At 42.0% G+C, this 22226-nt stretch overlaps 1 protein-coding gene across 10 annotated transcripts in view; it reads left to right on the top strand.

Moving 5' to 3' along the window:
- Positions 1-22226, top strand: part of CEP89 (centrosomal protein 89) — an 80359-nt gene that overhangs the window by 27344 nt on the left and 30789 nt on the right. For 7 of the 10 annotated variants that reach the window (XR_009596193.1, XM_060398026.1, XM_042231936.1 and 4 more), the window contains 7 exons: positions 1286-1314; positions 3112-3154; positions 5640-5858; positions 7160-7305; positions 19411-19461; positions 19631-19714; positions 21959-22062. Coding sequence is in view for 9 of the 10 variants with exons in the window: in XM_060398026.1 (XP_060254009.1) it covers positions 1286-1314; positions 3112-3154; positions 5640-5858; positions 7160-7305; positions 19411-19461; positions 19631-19714; positions 21959-22062 (676 nt within the window). In the remaining variant the exon portion in view is untranslated. The remainder of the gene's footprint in view (positions 1-1285; positions 1315-3111; positions 3155-5639; positions 5859-7159; positions 7306-19410; positions 19462-19630; positions 19715-21958; positions 22063-22226) is intronic. The other 3 variants (XM_042231937.1, XM_060398029.1, XM_004015141.5) reach the window with 1 other exon arrangement.

The following is a 22226-nucleotide window of genomic DNA, read 5'->3' as shown; positions in this document are numbered from 1 at the left end:
ATGTAGTTAACAGAGGGCCCCCAAGGGTGCAGCTCTGGCCCACTGGCAGGTGGAGAAGTTAGCTGAAGTGTGGTGCTAACAGAATTCACTGGAAGGCTGCTGTCTGTAGGGGAGTTCCAGAAGGAGCTGTCCGTGGGGAAATGCTGCTGGCCATCTAGAAAGAGGGGAGGAGGGAGAAAGAGGGACCCAGGACAAGAGACAGGGATGGAGACATCACCCATGAAATGAGGAACCCAAAGCCCTTTCCTCCTCCAGTGTGTCTTTTGCACCCTCTACTGGTGAAGTTTATTATTGCACCACCAGACTAAGAGCCGCTGCAGTAACAGGAGCAGGCAATAAAGTGGGGTTGGAAGTTAAAGGCAGTGTTACCTGGCACACTTGGTAACATGAACTGGGGGCACAGGTGGTGGTTGGGAGAGAGTGAGGCTCCTAGAGTGGTTTTTGGCTTGTGGTGGGGGCATTAAAAGCCCCTGGACATTGTCACTTTCAGGTGGTGTGAGACTTGGCCAGTTCCTTAACCCCACTTCGGCCAAGTTTGAGTGCACCTCTCCTAAGAGTCTTAGAAGGATTAAATTCAGTCATACGAGTGAAGCATAGCAGGGCTTCCCTGGTGGCTCAGCTGGTAAAGAATCTGCCTGCCAGTGCAGGAGGTCCAGGTTCAGGCCCTGGGTTGGAAAGATCCCCTGGACAAGGGCATGGCAACCCACTCCAGTATTCTTGCCGAGAGGGGCATAACAGGCTACAGTGCACAGGATCACAGAGAGTCAGATGTAACTGAACAGTTAAGCACGCAAGCACATGAAGCAAAGCATCCTCCGTAAATGCTAGCTGATAATTACTGTCTGAAGGCTACTAGCCTGAGGTGCCAGCCACCCTGTACCCTAGCAGTACCCAGCCAAGAAGCTTGGACACTGCCATCCTTTGGTCGAGGCACCAGCATCTGACCAGTGGACTGCTGCTGGAGGCAGAGGAGGCAGCGAGGAGTGGCGCCTTAGCCCCCATGGGGAATGGCAGGTGGGATGGTGGAGGGCACAGACAAGAGTGCTGGGAAGGCAGGGAGGCTCACTGACACACAAAGGAGCTTGGCCTGAGCTCTGCAGTCATGTGAGCCACTGAAGGCGGTCAGGAGCGAGCAGCGGGGAGAGCTGGCCGGTTCGGAGCTGGGCCGGTTCATGGGCTAGTTCCGCTCGTGTGCAGAAGGTGAGTAGTGCCTAAAATTGTACTCTTCAGAGCTGTCAGACGTTTTTCTCCGCTTTACACAGTTTTCTCTCTCTGTTTTCATCAGATGGAAAACATTCTCTTCTGAAATTAAAGGTAAGAATTGTTTTTTTAAACATGGATTTTCTTTTTAAATAGAATTTCTACCATAATTTCAAAACAACTTTTGTGATTTCTGGGGGAAAAAGCTTCTGTTAAGAGTTCTTTTCCATGGTCTAGTTTTTTTTTCTTTTTTTGGTTTTTGTTTTTTCAGTCATTTACACTTTACTATTGAATGTTTTTTGTTTTAAATAGTTTTAAAACATGAAGAAACTCATGTTTTGCATAGTTTAAAATGAATATAATGTATTGAGGGGTTAGAAAACCCTTATATTTGCTTTCTACTTTGTAAAATGAATAGACAGTAACCAGTTTGCAGACATGGAAATAGTTCTACTTAACTTTTTAATTCTGTGATGTCAGAGGAGTTTAAAAATTAAAAACTTCTCAGTAGAGTTAATTTATAACCTTATCTACTTTTCAGCAGAAATTAGAAACTTTGTATCAGGCTGATGTGTAGTAGAAAAATGAACAAAAATTCAAAGACTTCCCTTTCCTCTAAGTTTCGAGTTGAAAAGGAGGGTCTTGTTATTCTTTTCTCAGTGCTTTAAAAACATGGTTCTGTGCAGCTTATGGGGTCTTTTTGCATATCCTAAGGAGAGAAGGCCAGTTAGAATTTGCTTTGTCCATCTCTGCTCAGCCCCTACAGTCACATCACATGTTTTAGAATGTGAACTGGTGGCCTGTCACTCGTGGGACCTGCATGTGACCACAGTGACTGATTACAAATAATAAACACTGGGAAAAAAAAATAAAAATAAAAAAAAAAATAAACACTGGAGAGGGTGTGGAGAAAAGGGAACCCTGCTGGTGGAAACGTAAATCGGTGTAGCCACTGTGGAAAATGGTATGGAGCTTCCTTTAAAAAACTAAAAACTAGTTATTATGTCGTCCAGCAGTCCCACTACTGGGCATATATTCAGAAGAGGAGAAAACTCATTCAAAAAGATCCATATATTCCAGTGTTCATAGCAGCACTGTTCATAATAGCCAAGACATGGAAGCAACCTAAGTGTCCATCAACAGATGAACGCAGGAAGAAGATATGGTGCATATTCTGTCTCTCTCTCACACGTATATACACACACAGTGGAATATTACTCAGCCATGAAAAGAATAGAATGACATTTGCAGCAACATGGAGGGACCTGGAGATGGTCATACTGAGTGAAGTCAGCCAGAGAAAGACGAATATTATATATCATTTATATGTGGAATCTAAAAATATAATACAAATGATCTTATTTACAACACAGAAGTGTACTCACAGATATAGAAAACAAACTTACAGTCACCAAAGGGGAAGGCAGAAGGGATAAATTAGGAGTATAAAATTAACATACACTATTATATATAAAATAGATAAGCAACATGGATGGTCTCTGTAGCATGGGGAATTATATTCAGTATCTTGTAATAACCTATAATGGAAGAGAATTAGAAAAATATAGATGTATGACTGAATCCCTTTACTATTCAACGAAGCTAATACATTATCATAAATCACCTATATTTCAGTTAAAAGATGCCAAACTCATGGACAGAAAGGCGGGAAGAAAGCAGGACTTCCCCTGCTGCTCAGAGAACTTGCCAAGAGGGGAAGACTGTTTTAGGTTCATTTAAAAGAAACAGTGACTATTAAAGTTTCTAAAGCTAAAACAAACGAGCAACTACAAGAGCCAGAATGAAGACGGGGGAAGTGCTTAAATGTTTGATGCCCTGCTGCTTGTGCCAGCCCACTTTTAGACGATGCTAAGATCAATTCATTACTGTCGTGTTTTTTTCCTTCCTTAGGATGAAAAACCACCATTATGTGAAAAACCTCCCCTCTGTCCAGGTATTTGCCTTTTGAATTTCATTGTGATTGAAAAACTCATGTTTCAGAGAATGCCCAGTACAGTCTCACATAAAATAAAGATTACTTTTTTTTTCCTGTAAAGGTTGTTGCTTCTGTCCCATTTTTGAAATTGGAAAGAGATAGCAGTTCGTTGAACTTCTTTTAAGTTTGCCTTAAAAGAGAGAGTTCATGGGACTTCCTTGGTGGCCTTCCAATGCAAGGGGCATGGATTTGATCTCTGATCAAGGAACTAAGCTTCCACATGCCAAGAGGTGTGACCCCCCCCCCCCCCCCCCCCCCCCCCCCCCCCCCCCCCCCCAAAAAAGAGAGAGAGTCCAAACATTCAAACATTGGATGGCGGCTGTGTGTCCGTATGGGGTGTGCTCAAGCCTGGGGTTGATGGAGGGGGTGCATGGACCTATGAGATTATGGACAGACCCTGGGAGGGGGAGGCATCCCAAGTAAGCCTTGAGAATCCCAGGCGGAGGAACCTGGTGGGCTACAGTCCATAGGGCCACAAAGATCGGACGCAGCTGAAGTACCTCAGCACTCAGGCAACACACGGACTGGTAGAGGGGGCATGTGAAAATGGGGGCTCTGCGCAGGGGCTCGAGGCAGAGCTGAGAGGCCTAGAGATACTTGATGGCGTCCTCTCCCCTCTGCAGTCTGGAGAGCCTCATTAGCTTCCAGAGTGGATTTTGTAATTTTTTCCCGTATGCCTCACATCAGTAGTCTGAAAACCCTGTCAAGTACCAGGACTTTTGTCTGTCCTCCATGTTGGATTTGGCTCTGTTTTCGCCATTTCTGTCTCGGTGTTTTGGTGCTGTGTTCTGGGACGTTGCTGGGGCTCTGGCGTCCGGCCCACAGGCTCACCCTTCACTGTGTGTCTTCTGCTCCTCAGCCCATCCTTTGAATCTGTGTTATTAATGAAGCCCTTTATTTTCATGATTTCTATTAAGTATTGACAAGCATCTCTCTGAAATCTTAGCCGCACTCATTCTCAAATCTTGTAGCTTGTGCTACAAGCCAACTGCGCCCTCTGTTACATGGTTTTGGTGCCTCTCTCAGTTCCCGTGGCTCTTGGTGATGTGCTCGTGTGGTCCTTGGGAGTCCCTGTTCATCTGTCTGGGGGTGCCATATCTGATTACTGTAGGCTGCTCAGAAGGGGAAGCCAGTGGGCTGTCAGATGTCCAGTCTGTCTCCAGTGACTGTCGGCGATAGACAGGGTGTTTCGTCAGCCAGGGGGTTTGGAGGCTGCTCTTCCTCCGAGGTTTCTCCAGCCCTGGGGCCTGCCTGCCTCTCTGTCCTCAGGGCTTATATGAACTGCTTGGCCCCGGGGGACTTGAGCCCTGCTGCTTCTTTCTGGCACTCTAGACAGATACCTCGTCAGTCCCTTCTAGGCCACTTTGTGTCCCCACCACCTGCCAGGCAAGGCACCTGCCTGGAAGCACCCCCACCCCTCTCATAGCTGACCTCTCCTTGCATATTTTAGGCTGCAGCTTCCATCTTCAGTCCAATCTCAAATGTCTTCTTTCCTGAATTCCTGGTAGATTGCCTCTTGTTTTCGGTGTACTTGTGAAGTTACTCATTTCTTTCATGTTCTAGGGGTTGGATATGTCAGGGGCGAGGCTGTCTGGAGCTGCCAGTATCCCTCCCTGCATCTGCACACAGAAGCTCTGCCCAGGCCAGGAGCCCATTGTAGTCCTCACTTCTTTGATCTCCCTATGGAATATCCCTCTCTGCTTTCCTCCAATCTTTCTACTCCTTCCTAAATTCCTTGGTAGCCTCTGGTGTTCCTCTCACCCTGGTGCCTTCAAGTACACCTACATGCTGGTGGCTCCTCCCTCTCTCCAGCTGAGGTTTTCTTCAGGGCTTTGGACCTGTGTCCTCACCTGAGCTTCCTTCCCCATGCCAGGCTTGTGTTCCTTGTCTGGCTAGATAGCTTCCAAACTACAGAACTTGTTACTCGTTCTTGACCTGCCCCGCCCCCCGCTCACTGCCCACACCCACTCAGCTGCTGAGCCCTGCCAAGTTTTTGCCCTTGAATTCTTCTCTCATGTCCTTTCCGCTCAGTCCCTACTCTAGGAGCCTTCAGACTGAACTGCCAGCCTCTGGGCTAGGCCTCCGTCCTGTTCACTTTGTTTGCTGCTGGCCTCAGCGATTCATCTGAGAGTAGATCCCCTTCTTTCCATACTTCAGCTGAAAGGCTTTCTGGCTCCTGGTGGCCTGCAGGATACGACCTCCACTCTGCATATTATGATAAGCAAAGGCCTCCACTGGCTCCTGCCTTCCTTTCCGTTACCCTTCTTCTTATTGCTCATTGTAGTCTTAACAGATCACAGTCTTTGCTGTATAGGCCAGTCTTTTTGCAGGCACTGGCGTAAAGAAGTTGCTCCTTTGGTTTTTGAAATAGTCTCCTGTAATTCTGATGTAAAATTGTTCATGTCAATTGGTATTTGAAAACTTTTTTCCTGTCCCTTTTTAGATATAACTGGTAGAACACGTCAAAGATGTATAGAAATAACCAAAGAAAAGTTAGAGGAATTAAAAGAAGAAAATTTGCATCTAAACAGTGCAAATCAAGCCCTTACACATGAACTTAATGTAACAAAAAAAACAGTGAAAGAACTACAGTTAAAACTTGAAAGGATGAAAAAAGGAAATGGAAAGCCAAAAGCGGTGGAGAAAGCATCCTCTCAGGAAGGTGAGGACAGCTATGTGGTTCTTTTGTTACAGGAAGAAAGAGAAATTCAACATTTTGTGCTTATTTTGGAAGTTAACATTTTGTGTGATAATATTTGTTGACATTAATGTTCTGATATTCTGGTTTGATTATTTATAGTCTTTCATTAACATCCTTATACTTGCTGAAATCTGATTTTATCTGTTGTGTCATTTTTATCATGCTGAAGAAATTCTGGTACTTCTTTTGGTTCTTAGCATAATATCTTACCTATGTTTTGTATCAGTTTTTATCCCCATGAGCACCATATAAAAGTGCCTCTTTCACCACATACTTACCAGTGTTGAAGATTATATTTTCCTTGCTAATTTGAGTGGGTAAAAAAAAAAAAAAGAATACCATTTTAATTTAATTTCTGTTTGTTTTATTATTGATGAAGTTGAATATTTTTTTCATTATCTCTGCAGGTCATTTTCTTTCTCTTTCATAAATATTTCCACTTTGGATTGAGATGTTTTGATCTTTGCTGTTGATTTATAGGAGCTCTTTGTATATTAAGAATTTTAGCCCTATGGCATGTATGTTTGAGTTTGTTTCTCAGTTTGTTAATAATTCAGCTATGTGTGTAGGATATTTTTCTGTTATAATCTATGCTATTGGTTTCTAGTGGTTAAGAATCCATGATTCCTCTCTAAGGAGTGCAGGTTTGATCCCTGGTCAGGAACTAGGATGCCACATACTGTGTGATATAGCCAAAATTAATAACAATAATGCTAAGGTCATAGAAGTATTCACTAATGTTTTCTCTGTACATTTATCTGTTTATATAAGTCTGTTATTATGGCTTTAAGAAAGATAATGTGATTTTCTCTATACAAACCCTATATATTTCTTGTCTTAGGCACATTTCTAGATACTTGATATTATTTGTGCTACTACTTTGTGGGATCTATTTGTTTTCTAATAGAACATTACTATTGTGTGGGAAGGTTATTAGTTCTAGAAAATTCTCCATTTATTCTATATAATTTTCAGAGCACATATTTGTATATCATCTGAAACAGTGACATTTTTTCCAATCTAAAATTTTTATTTTACCTTTATTATATATATATATATATATATATCAACTTTCACAAACTTCTAAAACATTGTTGACTAATCAGTGTTAAAAAACTTACTTTTATTCATTTATATCTAAATAACTGTCATTTGCTGCCTTTGTGAGCCTAAAGGGAAAGAAGGACAGACAATTGACAATTTATATAAAATCATGATAAATTTAAGTTCTTATGGTATAATATTAAATTTATTGTTTTCAGTAGTTGCTGCACCTGAATTACATTATCTAAGAAAACAAGCTCAAGAACTGGTGGATGAAAATGATGGATTGAAAATGACTGTTCATCGTTTGAATGTGGAACTGAGTAGATATCAAACAAAATTCAGACATTTATCCAAGAAAGAGGTAATGTTTCCCATTTCCTAAAATCAGTTTTACTGATATTTTAGCCTTGAATTGATTTCCAGTTCCAAAGAGTTTATATTTATAATTTGGTATAAAAAAAGATACATCCAAAGTCCAGTCTTTCTGGGCACCTTTCTATTTTCTCCGTCCATCTCTCCTTTTCTCAAAACTAAAGCAATAAAAGCTCTTAGTGAAAAATCAGGACAGTATAAACATATATAAAGTAAAGGAAGTAAAAGTCCTTGTCTGCTCCATTCTCAGCTGGTTCCTCGGAGTTACAGCTGCTGTTTGTTAGTGCGCAGACTTTGGAAAGAAAGCAGACCAGTGTTTACAGGCTCCCAAATGATCTAGCTGTCACAGTCAATGGAACTTACATTCACGGTAGGCATAGCAGCATCCCCTGTAGCTATATACTTGGGCTGAGTGTAGACAGAGCAGACAAAAACACCCTTCTCCCACTTTTTCCCTGGAATGGGTTTAACTGCATGCCTTCCCAGATGCTGCCTGAATTTCTGGCTTCTAATCAGCCTAAATCTAAATACTGACTGCAGTCCTCCCCTTTGGGAAGCTGATAGGATTTGGTACATCCCCAGCTACTGGGAACCACTTAAAAATAAAGACAGCGCTTGGACAATCACAGAGGTTTGAGAGGCTACCAAGAACCTGGGCTAGGCTAATTGATGAGGCTCAATACCTATATAAGACCACTCTGTCAAGATGAGAGACGTGGCTGTTTTTTTCTAATGCACAGAAACCAATATAGAGAGTAAAGGAAAATGAAAAAAGGGAATATGTTCTAAAGAAGAGAACGAGATAAATCTTCAGAAATTGATCTTAATGAAATGTAAATAAGTGATATACTCAATAGAGAATTTTTAATAGTCATGAAGATGCTCAGCAAGGTCAGGAGAGCATGAACAAAGTGTGAATTTCAACAGAGAGATAGAAAATGTTAAAAAGTATCAGAGATATTATAGAGCAGAGGAGTATAATAATTGAACTGAAAAATTCAATAGAGGGATTCAGCACCAGACTAGAGCAAGTAGGAGAAAGGATCAGTGAACTTGAACACCAGGCAGTGAAATTCATCTAAGCAGAAGAATAAAAAGAATTTTAAAAAAAGAGTGAAAATACCATTAAGTGAGTTACAGGCATTCCAGAGAGTAAAGAGAGAAAGGAGCAGAAAGCTCATTTAAAGAAATAATGCTGGGACTTCCTTGGTGTCCAGTGGTTAAGACTCTGAGCTACCAAAGCGAGGAGCCTGAGTTTGATCCCTGGTCAGGGAACTAGATCTCACATGCCATAACTAAGACCTGGTCTAGCCAAATAAATAAATAAATAAATAATTAAAAAAAATAATAATGCTGGGACTTCCCTGGTGGGCCAGTGGACACAAATTCGATCCCTGATCTGGGAAGATCCCACATGCTGCAGAGCAGCTAAGCCTGTGTGCCACAACTACTGAGCAAGGGAAGTCACCTCAAAGAGAATCCTGAGCACTGCAGCAGAGAGCAGACCCTGCTCGCCGCAACTAGGGAAAGCCTGCAAGCAACAACGGAGACCCAGTACAGCCAAGAACAAAAAAATAAAATACTGTCTAAAAAAAATTGCTCTGAAGACTGCCTTGGGGGAAAGAAACAAATACCTTGATCTAGGAAGCTCAAAGAGTTTTAAATAAGAATAATTCAGAGATACCCACATTGAAACATAACTAAATTGTCAAAAGTTAAAGAGAGTATCAGAAAAGCAGCAAGAGAAAAACAACTTATTATATACAAGGAAACCCTCATAAGATCTATCAGCAGATTTTTCAGCAGAAACTTTGCAGACCAGAAGGCAGTGGCACAATATATTCAGAGTACTAAAAGGAAAAAAAAAAAACAGAAACTGCCAACCACAAGTACACTACCCAGCAAAGCTGTCCTTTAGAATTGAGGTAAAAGTAAAGAGTTTGCAGGACATGCAAAGGCAGAAGGAATTAATCACCACCAGAACAGCGTTATAAGAAATATTGAAGGATTTTCTTTAAGCTGAAACAAAAGGATACTAATTAATAAAATGTAAAATTAAAAATTTCACTGGTAAAGGTAAATATATGGTTAAATTAAAGATAATCTAATGTAAAATTGATAGGTTAATCACTTATAAATCTAATATGAAGGTTAGACAAAAATAGTAAAAATATAACTACAGAACCTTGTTAATGAATACACAAGATAAAAAGATAGGAATTGTAACATCATAAACATAAAATTAGAAGAGAATTAACATGTAGTTTTAGAATTCATTCAAACTTAAGTTATCAACTTAAAATAGACTTGTAAGTTGTCTTCCCAAGTTGTGCAGTTATAAAGGATTCTCCTGCCAAGCAGGAGATGTAGGAGACATAGATTTGATTCCTGGCTCAGGAAGGTCACCTGGAGAAAGAAATGGCAACCCACTCCAGCATTCTTGACAGGGAAGTCCTGTGGACAGAAAAGCCTGGCAGGCCACAGTTCATAGGTTCACAAAGAGTTGGACACGACTTAGCAACTAAACCACTCACCCACCACCCAACTTGTTTTAGGTAAGCCTCATGGTACCACAAAGCAAAATCCTATAGTAGGTAAACAGAATATAAAGACAAAGAAATCTTAGCATACCGCTACAGAAACTTGAATCACAATTGAAGAGAGACAGAGAAGAAAGGAACCAAAGGAGTTAACAGAAAGGTAGAGAAGAATGAGCAAAATGACAATAAGTCCATACCTAACAACAATTACCTTAAATATAAACGGGCTAAAATCCTCCAATCAAAAGACAGAGTGGCTGAATGGGCTTCCCTGGTAGCTCAAGACAGTAAAGCGTCGCCTGCAGTGTGGGAGACCTGGGTTCAATCCCCAGGTCGGGAAGATCCCCTAGAGAAGGAAATGGCAACCCACTCCAGTACTCTTGCCTGGAAAATTCCATGGATGGAGGAGCCTGTTAGGCTATAGTCCATGGGATCGCAGAGTCAGACACGACTGAGCAACTTCACTGGCACTGGCCTAATGGATAAAAAAGCAGGACCCACTTGTGTGCTGCTTAGAAGAAACTCACTTCAGATAAAAACACTTGGACAGACTGAAAGTGAAGAGATGCAAAAAGGTTACTCTGTGGAAATAGAAGCCAGAAGAAACCTGAGTTAGCTTTACTTATAACAGAAAAAATAGACTTTAAGACAAAGACTGTAATAAGAAGCAAAGGTCTTAGGATGTAAAGAGGTCACTCTGAGAAGAGGAGATAACATTTGTAAATATTTGCATACTCAACACAGGCACGCCTAGAAATACAAAACAGATATTTTTTAAATATTTATTTATTTGGCTGCGTAGGGACTTAGATGCAGCCCACGGGAGCTTCCTTGCATCATGTGGGATCTTTCATTGACGTGCATGCACTCTTGTGGCATGCGGGCTCCAGAGCATATGGGCTTCAGTAGCTGCAGCACATGGGCTCTCTTGGACACAGCCTCCAGAGCATTCAGGCTCAGTAGTTTCAGAGCACCGGCTTAGTTGCTCCATAGCATAGCGGATCTTAGTTCCCCAACCAGGGATCAAATGCACGTCTCTTTCATTGAAAGGCAGATTCTTAATCACTGGGCCACTTGGGGAAGTCCCTAGAAATAGATAGAGTCATATAATAATAGTAGGGAACTTGAATATCCCACTTTGATTAATGGATAGATCATCCAGACACATAATCAGTAAGGAAACATTGGCCTTAAAAGATCCCTCAGAACATGTGTATACAGAATACTGCATCCAAAAGCAACAGAAGACACATTCTTCTCCAAGCATACATGTAGCATTATCTAGGATAGATCATATATTAGGCTTACAAAACAAGTCTTAATAAATTTAAAAGGATTGAAATCACATCAGACACCTTTTCTGATCACAGTGGTACAAAACTAGAAATCAGAAGAAAGAAACTGGAAAAGTAACAAATATGTGGACATTAAATAACATGCTACTGTGATCAACCAATAAACCAAAGAAGAAATAAAACAATATCTTGAGATTAATAAAAATGGAAATACAACATACCAAAACTTAGAGGTTACAGCAAAAGCAATTTTAAGAGAGAAGCCCAGAGTAATAAACATCTACACAAAGAGACAAGAAAGATCTCAACTTACCAACCTAACTTTATACCTCAAGTAACTAGAAAAAGAACAAACAAAGCCCAAAGTTAATAGGAGGAAGGAAATAACAAAGACCAGAGAAGTAATTTAAATAAAAAATAGAGAAGATCAGTGAACTCTGATGATTTTCAAAAATCATACGAAGAATTAACACCAACCCTTCTCAAACTCTTCTAAAAAACTGAAGAGGAACAGATACTTCTGAACTCATTTTATGAGACCAGCCTTACTCTAATGCCAAAGCCAGACAAGGACACTCCAAGAAAGTTGTAGGCCAATGTCTCTGATGAACAGGGATACAAAAATCCTCAACAAAATGTTAGCAAACCTAATTCAGCAGTACAGTTGACCTTTGAACAACATGGGTTTGAACTGCATGGGTCCACTTAACATAAAATCTTTTTTTGAATAAATGCCTTTAGTACTACAGGATCCATGGTGGGTTGAATCTGCAGATGTGGAACAGTGGATGTGGAGAGCCAACGGTGGGACTTGAGGAGGGTTTGGTGTCCACAGCCAATCCTTGAACCAATTCACAGATATGACTGTACATTGAAAGGATGGGATACCATGATCACGTGCTGTTTATTCCTGGGATACAAGGATAGTTCAATATCTGCAAGGAAGTCAGTACTGTATATTATACCACATTAATGAAAGAGTGAAAACTGATCATCTCAAAAGAGGCAGAAAAATTTGACAAATTTAGCATATTGTCATGATAAAAACTCTTGGCAAACTGGGTATAGAAGGAACATACCTTAACATATAAAGGCCATATATGACAAGCCTACATCTAATATATACTCATAGTTGAAAAGCGGGATGCTTTAGGGACAACACGAGGATGTCTACTCTTAAGAGATTTATGCAACGTAATACTAAAAATCAAGCCAGAGCAATTTGGCAAGATACAAAAGGCATCCAGATTGGAAAGGAAGAAGTAAAATAGACTTCTGGTGTCATGAAATTATATAGAAAACCCTAAAGACTCCACCAAAGAAATCTGTTAGAACTAATACATTCAATAAATTTGCAGGGTACACAATCAATATGCAAAAATCAATTGTGTTTCTGTACACTAATAATAAACTATTGGGAAGAGAAATTAAGAAAATCCCATTTATAGTAGCAACACAAAGAATAAAATACTCAGGAATAGATGCACTGTGGAGATGAATCTCTGTATACCAAAATCTATGAAACATTGGTGAAAGAAATCAAAGATGATGCAAACAAGTGAAAAGATACTCTGTGCTCATGGATTGAAAGAATATTATTATAATGTCCATACTACCCAAAGTGATCTACAGAATCAGTATAATCCCTATCAAAATTCCCGTGGCATTTTTCACAGAAATAGATAAAACAGTCCTAAAATTTGTATGGAACCACAGAAGACCTCAAATTAAATACTAAGTAGTCTTGAGAAAGAAAACCAAAGCTGGAGATAGCACACCTCCTGATTTCAAGCTGTATTACAAAGAAGTAGTAATCAAAGCAGTATACTCTTCGCACGAAAACAGACACACAGATCAATAGAACAGAAGTGAGAGCAGTGGTCATGTATGGAAGTGAGAGTTGGACTGTGAAGAAGGCTGAGCACCGAAGAATTGATGCTTTTGAACTGTGGTGCTGGAGAAGACTCTTGAGAGTCCCCTGGACTGCAAGGAGATCATTCCTGGGTGTTCTTAGAAAGGAATGATGCTAAAGCTGAAACTCCAGTACTTTGGCCACCTCATGCGAAGAGTTGACTCATTGGAAAAGACTCTGATGCTGGGGAGGGATTGGGGGCAGGAGGAGAAGGGGATGACAGAGGATGAGATGGCTGGATGGCATCACTGACTCAACGGACGTGAGTCTGAGTGAACTCTGGGAGTTGGTAATGGACAGGGAGGCCTGGCCTGCTGCGATTCATGGGGTCGCAAAGAGTCAGACATGACCGAGCGACTGTACTGAACTGAGAGCACAAAATACATGTGTACAGTCAGCAAGAGAGTCAAGCATATACTATGGAGAAAGGATAGTCTCTTGAGTAAATGATGTTGGGAAAACTGAATATCCACTTGCAAAAGAATGAAACTGGACCCCTATCATACACCATATGCAAAAATCAACTCAAAATGAATTAAGGACTTGAATGGCCAACAAGTATATGAAAAGATGCTCAACATCACTAATTATCAGGAAAATGCAACTTAAAACCATAATGAAATAATCACCTCACATCTGTTAGCATGTGTTTTATTAAAAAGAGATAAATTCTGGTGACGGTGTAGAGAGAAAGGACCCTTGGTTCACTATTGGAGGGAAGCAGCTACTATAGAAAACAGAACGGAGGTTCCCAAATAACCATCATACCCCTCAGAAATCCCGCTTCTGGGTATATATCTAAAGGGAAGAAAATCAAACTCTTGAGGAGATATCTATACTCCCATGTTCATTGCAGCATTGTTCATGAGAGCCGAGGTGTGAAAGCAACGTCAGGATGATTGGAGAAAGAAAATGTGATGCGTGTCACACGTTCACACACACACACACACACACACACACACACACACACGTATTTCCCAGGTAGCTCAGTGGTAAAGAATCTGCCTGCCAATGCAGGAGACAAGAGAACGTGGGTTCGATCCCAGGGTTGGGAAGGTCCCCGGAGAAGGAAATGGCAGCCCACTCCAGTATTCTTGCCTGGAAAATTCCATGGACAGAGGAGCCTGGTGGGCTACAGTCCATGGGGCCATGAAGAGTCGGACATGGCTGAGCACGCACGCAGGGTTGATACATACACATATGCATGTATATGTTATTCAATCTTAAAAAACAAGGCAGTTCTGTCACTTGCAACAATATGGATGAACACGGAGGGTATTATTCTAAGAGAAATAAGCCAGATAAAGATGGACAAACTGCTTGGTGTCGCTTATATGTGGAATTAAAAAAAAAGAAGTTGAACTCATAGAAACTGAGAGTAGGATGTCGAATGCCACGAGCTGAGGGCTGGGGGAAATAGGGAGAGGCAAGTGAAAGGGTACAAACTTTCAGTTATAAGACGGATAATATCTGAGAATCTAGTGTATATATTGGGTTGGCTAAAAAGAGCATTCAAGTTTTCCCATAACATCTCACAGAGAAACCAGAACATACTTTTTGGCCAACCCAATATAACATGGTGACTGTAATTAATGATACTGTATTTTATAACTGAAGCTTGCTAAGAGAGTGAAGTTTGTGTTTTCTCTCCCCCGCCCCCCAGCAATAAATGGTAAATATGTGAGGTGATGGGTGTGTAATCAGAGAAGAAAGCACACTAGTTCAGTTCAGTTCAGTTCAGTCGCTCAGTCGTGTCCGACTCTGCGACCCCATGAATCGCAGCACACCAGGCCTCCCTGTCCATCACCATCTCCCGGAGTTCACTCAGACTCACGTCCATCGAGTCCGTGATGCCATCTAGCCATCTCATCCTCGGTCGTCCCCTTTTCCTCCTGCCCCCAATCCCTTCCAGCATCAGAGTCTTTTCCAGTGAGTCAGCTCTTCGCATGAGGTGGCCAAAGTACTGGAGCTTCAGCTTTAGCATCATTCCTTCCAAAGAAATCCCAGGGTTGATCTCCTTCAGAATGGACTGGTTGGATCTCCTTGCAGTCCAAGGGACTCTCAAGAGTCTTCTCCAACACCACAGTTCAAAAGCATCAATTCTTCGGCGCTCAGCCTTCTTCACAGTCCAACTCTCACATCCATACGTGACCACAGGAAAAACCATAGCCTTGACTAGACGGACCTTAGTCGGCAAAGTAATATCTCTGCTTTTGAATATACCCTAAGTTGGTCATAACTTTTCTTCCAAGGAGTAAGTGTCTTTTAATTTCATGGCTGCAGTCACCATCTGCAGTGATTTTGGAGCTCAAAAAAATAAAGTCTGTTTCCCTTGTTTCCCCATCTATTTCCCATGAAGTGATGGGACCGGATGCCATGATCTTCGTTTTCTGAATGTTGAGCTTTAAGCCAACTTTTTTGCTCTCCTCTTTCACTTTCATCAAGAGGCTTTTTAGCTCCTCTTCACTTTCTGCCATAAGCATGGTGTCATCTGCATATCTGAGGTTATCGATATTTCTCCCGGCAGTCTTGATTCCAGCTTGTGTTTCTTCCGGTCCAGCGTTTCTCATGATGTACTCTGCATGGAAGTTAAATAAGCAGGGTGACAATATACAGCCTTGACGTACTCATTTTCCTATTTGGAACCAGTCTGTTGTTCCATGTCCAATTCTAACTGTTGCTTCCTGACCTGCATACAGATTTCTCAAGAGGCAGGTCAGGTGGTCTGGTATTCCCATCTCTTTCAGAATTTTCCATAGTTTTTTGTGATCCACACAGTCAAAGGCTTTGGCATAGTCAATAAAGCAGAAATAGATGTTTTTCTGGAACTCTCTTGCTTTTTCCATGATCCAGCAGATGTTGGCAATTTGATCTCTGGTTCCTCTGCCTTTACTAAAACCAGCTTGAACATCAGGGAGTTCACAGTTCATGTATTGCTGAAGCCTTGCTTGGAGAATTTTGAGCATTACTTTACTAGCATGTGAGATGAGTGCAATTGTGCTGTAGTTTGAGCATTCTTTGGCATTGCCTTTCTTTGGAATTGGAATGAAACCTGACCTTTTCCAGTCCTGTGGGCACTACTGAGTTTTCCAAACTTGCTGGCATATTGAGTACAGCACTTTTACAGCATCATCTTTCAGGATTTGAAACAGCTCAACTGGAATTGCATCACCTCCACTAGCTTTGTTCGTAGTGATGCTTTCTAAGGCCCACTTGACTTCACATTCTAAGATGTCTGGCTCTAGATTAATGATCACATCATCATGATTATCTGGATCGTGAAGATCTTTTTTGTACAGTTCTTCCATGTATTCTTGTGCCTCTTCTTAATATCTTCTGCTTCTGTTAGGTCCATACCATTTCTGTCCTTTATCAAGCCCATCTTTGCATGAAATGTTCCCTTGGTATCTCTAATTTTCTTGAAGAGATCTCTAGTCTTTCCCATTCTGTTCTTTTCCTCTATTTCTTTGCATTGATCACTGAAGAAGGCTTTCTTATCTCTTCTTGCTATTCTTTGGAACTCTGCATTCAGATGCCTATATCTTTCCTTTTCTCCTTTACTTTTTCGCCTCTCTTCTCTTCACAGCTATTTGTAAGGCCTCCCAAGACAGCCATTTTGCTTTTTTCATTTCTTTTCCATGGGGATGGTCTTGATCCCTGTCTCCTGTACAATGTCACGAACCTCTGCCCATAGTTCATCAGGCACTGTATCTACCAGATCTAGGCCCTTAAATCTATTTCTCACTTCCACTGTATAATCATAAGGGATTTGATTTAGGTCATACCTGAATAGTCTAGTGGTTTTCCCTACTTTCTTCAATTTGAGTCTGAATTTGGTAATAAGGAGCCCATGATCTGAGCCACAGTCAGGTCCTGGTCTTGTTTTTGTTGACTGTATAGAGCTTCTCCATCTTTGGCTGCAAAGAATATCAGTCTGATTTCAGTGTTGACCATCTGGTGATGTCCATGTGTAGAGTCTTCTCTTGTGTTGTTGGAAGAGGGTGTTTGCTATGACCAGTGCATTTTCTTGGCCAAACTCTATTAGTCTTTGCCCTGCTTCATTCTGCATTCCAAGGCCAAATTTGCCTGTTACTCCAGGTGTTTCTTGACTTCCTACTTTTGCATTCCAATCCCCTATAATGAAAAGGACATCTTTTTTGGGTGTTAGTTCTAAAAGATCTTGTAGGTCTTCATAAAACCGTTCAACTTCAGTTTCTTCAGCATTACTGGTTGGGGCATAGACTTGGATAACTGTGATATTGAATGGTTTGCCTTGGAGACGAACAAAGATCATTCTGTCATTTTTGAGATTGCATCCAAGTACTGCATTTTGGACTCTTTTGTTGACCATGATGGCTACTCCATTTCTTCTGAGGGATTCCTGCCTGCAGTAGTAGATATAATGGTCATCTGAGTTAAATTCACCCATTCCAGTCCATTTTAGTTTGCTGATTCCTAGAATGTTGACATTCACCCTTGCCATCTCTTTTTTGACTACTTCCAATTTGCCTTGATTCGTGGACCTGACATTCCAGGTTCCTATGCAATATTGCTCTTTACAGCATCGGATCTTGTTTCTATCACCAGTCACATCCACAACTGGGTATTGTTTTTGCTTTGACTCCATCCCTTCATTCTTTCTGGAGTTATTTCTCCACTGGTCTCCAGTAGCATATTGGGCACCTAATAACCTGGGGAGTTCCTCTTTTGGTATCCTATCATTTTGCCTTTTCATACTGTTCATGGGGTTCTCAAGGGAAGAATACTGAAGTCTGAAAGCACACTAGGTTTGCAAAATCCGACACTCAGCACACCACTGTGGCAGAGGCTGTGGGGAATGGCAGGAGGAGCCATTCGCTCAGGAGACTCCATGGACCCTGGAGTCTCGTGTGTGTGAGGGACGTGTGGGGTCATCAGGATGTACAGCTGTCCAGCCTCCCCCCGGGGGTTGGTGGTGAGGCGGGGAGCCAGGTATACACAAGAGTTCTCATGTGACTCCTGGGAGTTGAGGGCACCTTTATGGGCTGTTTCCTTTCTGTTTGAAGTAGGACTCTAGGTTTAAATGTTTTAAATAATGGCTCTGAGATATAATTCACCCATTTTAAGAATACAGTTCAGTGACTTTTTTTAGTGTATTCACAGAACAATTCAACCTTTACCAGAATTTTAGAATGTTTTCTTCATAACAAGAACTCTCACACCTGTTAGCCGTCCCTCCCTGTTTCTTCCCACCTCCCACATCGGCCCTGGCAGCCTCTAATCTACCTTCTGTCTCTGTGGATTTGCCTATTCCGAATACTTCATATAAACAGAATCATACAGGGACTTCCCCGGTGATCCTGTTGACTTAGCTCTCCATTGCATGCGGGGCATGGGTTAGATCCCTGGTTGGGGAAGTAAGATCCTGCACGCTGTATGGTGTGACCAAAAGTAAATAAATAAATACAGGATTATATATATATATATATATATAAACTAAATGGAATCTTTCAATAGGTGGTCTTTTGTGACTAACTTCTTTCACTTAACATAATGTTAACCTTTTTTAAACAAAAATATGAGAGCTCCTAGAGTCCTGTGATCCAGAACAGGCTCCCTAGAGTAAGCCAGTTCTCTTTCAAAAGGCTGTGAGCAGGCAGGCCCGGTGACTGGCTGCTGGCCCCTGCCCCTGCCACGTGTGCACACCCCTGTACCCTGCGCAGCTGCCGCGCTCTCCATGACAGTCTCCCCTGATCCCTCCAGCCAGGCTGACCCCTCTCTCCAACCACTGCAGACTTCTGTTTGTGTCCCTCTTAAGGCACGTTCTACCCGTGCTATGTTTGTGATGTTAACCCGTGTGAGAAGACCTGTCTCTGGGTGGAACCATAAAATCCTTAAAAACGACGATTGCGCGGTAATGTCCATAATGACTTAGTGAACTTGCAGTGTTTGCTGAATGAATCATGAGATGATAAACACATTAGAAGGTTTTTGTTGAATAAGGAGTTATTCTACCAGGGCCATTGCTTCTAGCCCTGATGGAATCACTCATACCAGGTTTGGCCTCTTACTGTAAACAACTAGAAAACCAAACAGGATACATAATACAGCTGTTTACAGACACCAGACAGCAGGCTGCACTGTGATCATGGGGAGAATGAAGGTAATAGATGAGCCTTATGATCCCCTTGCTTTCTTTTTTATTGCTTGTTGATTTATTTGGCTGTGCTGGGTGTTCATTGCGGCATGTAGGATCTTTCTTACGGCAGGGACTTCAGTTGTGGCACAGGCTCAGTAGTATGGCAGAGGCTCCAGAGTGCCTGGGCTTCAGTAATTTAATTTGTTTTCACACTCTGTTTTATTCTTAGAGTTTAAATATCGAAGGCCTCCCATCAAAGGGCCCCATACCACCCTGGTTGGTAAGTGAAAGTTATTTAATTTCAGGCCCATATTTTCTGGGCTGTGTTTGAATAGCTGTTACAAATCGTTCTGAATTAAACCGAACCAATTTTCTTTCCTTTTTAAAGACGTGCCGGTTGTGTTGAATTGTAAGCAAGGTACTAACCTTCTTTATTCGATTATGTTCAGGTGGATATAAAATACCTGTCCCCCTTGTTGCTCGCCTACGAAGACAGGATGAAAGAGAAGGACGAGCTCATTGCCAGTCTTCAGGTAGGTTGGCAAACATCTCAGAAGGACAAGGTTTGTAGAAGAGAAGACCAATTCAAACCTGGAGGCAACATTTTGAAGATAGGTACACCCACCTCCTGGCAGGTACTCAAGTATTTGTTACAGGAAGGAAAGGAAGAAGGAGGGAGTGGAGCAGAGTCGGGGTGGGGAGAAGGAAGAGGGAGGGACGGAAGCGGGGAGGCAGGAGGAGTGGCAGGTGGAGCAGGAGGGCTGGGTCGGGATTGATGGGAGGGTCTGCAGGGACGGAGAGCTGCTGTGCCTTGGAAGCTGTGGCCTCCCAGACAGGCAGCCCAGCGTGGACCGGGATCCTGGGGTGCAGAGAAGGCAGCCGTGAGAGGTGCTCCTTTCCTGGTCCTGTGCAGCTGCGAACAGTGCTGGTAAAATGACGTTTGGGCAGACAGGGAAGGTAGGAGACCAGCGATCTTTCAGGCAAACTTAATGTTCCTTAATTCCATGAAGAGCCAACCCCAGGAAGTCCAGTTACTGAGCTGCTGATGATAGCAGTGAGGAAATGAGGTTTTTATTCATTTCTGCCTTGCTCACTCTCTTTCATGGGAATGGCTCCTGGAGCAGAGCTTATTCTAACTGTACAGGAAACCAAGGCTGTGCTGGTGTTGTAGATACGTCCCATGCCTTGCTGTGCCACGTTACCTCTGTGTTCCCTATTTCAGTGGCCAAAAGGTATCTCTGGAGTTGAAGGGATCCAGGGAGGAAAGAGTTGGTTTTTCTGGGCTCCTTGGCTGGAAGGGTCTGTTAAGAGTCACCTAGCTCCAAGACTCCCCTACTGGTCCTTGCTTCCTCTGTAGGAGGCATGGTTTCCATTCCTGGTCTCATGGGAAGATCCCACATGCTGTGCAGCTCGGCCAAAAAATAAATAAAGTAAAAAACTTTAAAAAACTTTTAAAGTTGTAAAAAACTTTAAAAACTTAAAAAAAAGCATCACCCGGCCTGTTTTTGTTCTCCTGTCCCTTATACATGGCCCGTATGATGCTGTTTTGAACCTTCCCTCCTAGATTTTCTATTGGGCACTTAATTTTTTAAGAGGGTGAATTAATCTTATGCTAATTGGGAGGCCTGGAGTGCTGTGGCTCATGGGGTCACAAAGAGTCGGACACAACTGAGAGACTGAGCTGAACTGAATTGGTTAAATATCAATCCACATAATAAAAGTACTTATTTAGTGCTCCTTCTGAAACAGGGTTCGGGGGCATTTTCTGCAGACATCTATTTAGTAACTGTTTTAGGCTTTGGGGGTCCTTGGAGTTTCTGTTTGCAGCCACTCTGCTCTGCTGCTGTAGTGTGAACGTAGCCACAGACCAGGTGTGAACAAACGGGCATGACTGTGTTCCAGTAAAGCTCTGGTGACAGAATAGGCCCCTGGCCTGCCGGCTGCAGTTTGCCCCACTTACTTTCTGACAAAGGGCCAGTGGACTGGCAGTAAGTGGGGAGGGCATCTGATCAGAGAGGCGAGAGAAAGAAAAGTTGCTTGGCATTATTGCTTTTATAAGCATAAATGTCTGCTCGCGGAGAGAATAATACTTAAAAGCGTCCCAGGATAAGTATTGATACCTAAGATTCTCACCAGAAGACAGCCCAAGATACTGAAGCTGGCCAAGGCCAGCGAAGAAAAGCCTGGAGGGAGGCCACCCAGCACGAGTGCCACAAATAGACCATGGGGTCAAACGGCCTGAGCAGCAGTCCTGAAGTGGCAGCTGGCGAGCAGTGAAGCTGGCTGACTGGTCGCTTTAAGGGAGGGAGGCATGCTAACCATTGTCAAGGAACAAAATTAGGCGACTCCTTCCCCGCACACTAACTAAGGCCTTCCACACCAAAATGGGCTAGTTACGGTGAACAGTTCTTATTTTTACCCAAAAAGCTCCAATTTATCCTGCAGTCTTTAAACAAAGAAAAAATTATAATATTTATAGACACCTGTTGCCTTTTTGTCCCCCTTTTTTTTATCTTTTCACATATTTGGCAGTACAGACAAAGTTTATCAAAATTAAGGATTGAGTATGTAAAACCTGAGGTGCTTTGCTCTGTGTCCTCAGCATGGTAGCTTTCTCTTGTGTTTTCTCGCTAGACTGGGTAGGTGCTGGTACAGAGTTTAAGGCTGCTGGTACCCTGAGATTTTGCTTATATTAACATTTGATTTTAGCTAGAGCAATAGCATTAGAGCTAAGAAGTACCTATGTGTGTGTTACAGTTTATTTAATTTTGTTTCAGGAGGAAATGAGAATGTTTAGAATTCGAGCCCAGGAAGTGGTGAAAGAAAACGAGAAGCTGCATCAAGAGCTGAAAAAGTGTAGTCCCGTCACCAGTGAAGAATGGCACGTGGTGTTGTTTCTGGTATTTTGCTAATTAAAAGAAGAAATGATGATAGGAATAAAGTTTATTAAGTTGTCAAATATATATGTAAATTTTAACTTACATATTTTAACTAAAACATTTAATTTCTCAGAAATTAACAAGGTACAGCTGAAAACCTAGTAAA

The sequence above is a fragment of the Ovis aries genome, chromosome 14, assembly GCF_016772045.2.
Source record: "Ovis aries strain OAR_USU_Benz2616 breed Rambouillet chromosome 14, ARS-UI_Ramb_v3.0, whole genome shotgun sequence".
Lineage (NCBI taxonomy): Eukaryota > Metazoa > Chordata > Mammalia > Artiodactyla > Bovidae > Ovis > Ovis aries.
This window is presented reverse-complemented; position numbering and strand designations above follow the sequence as displayed.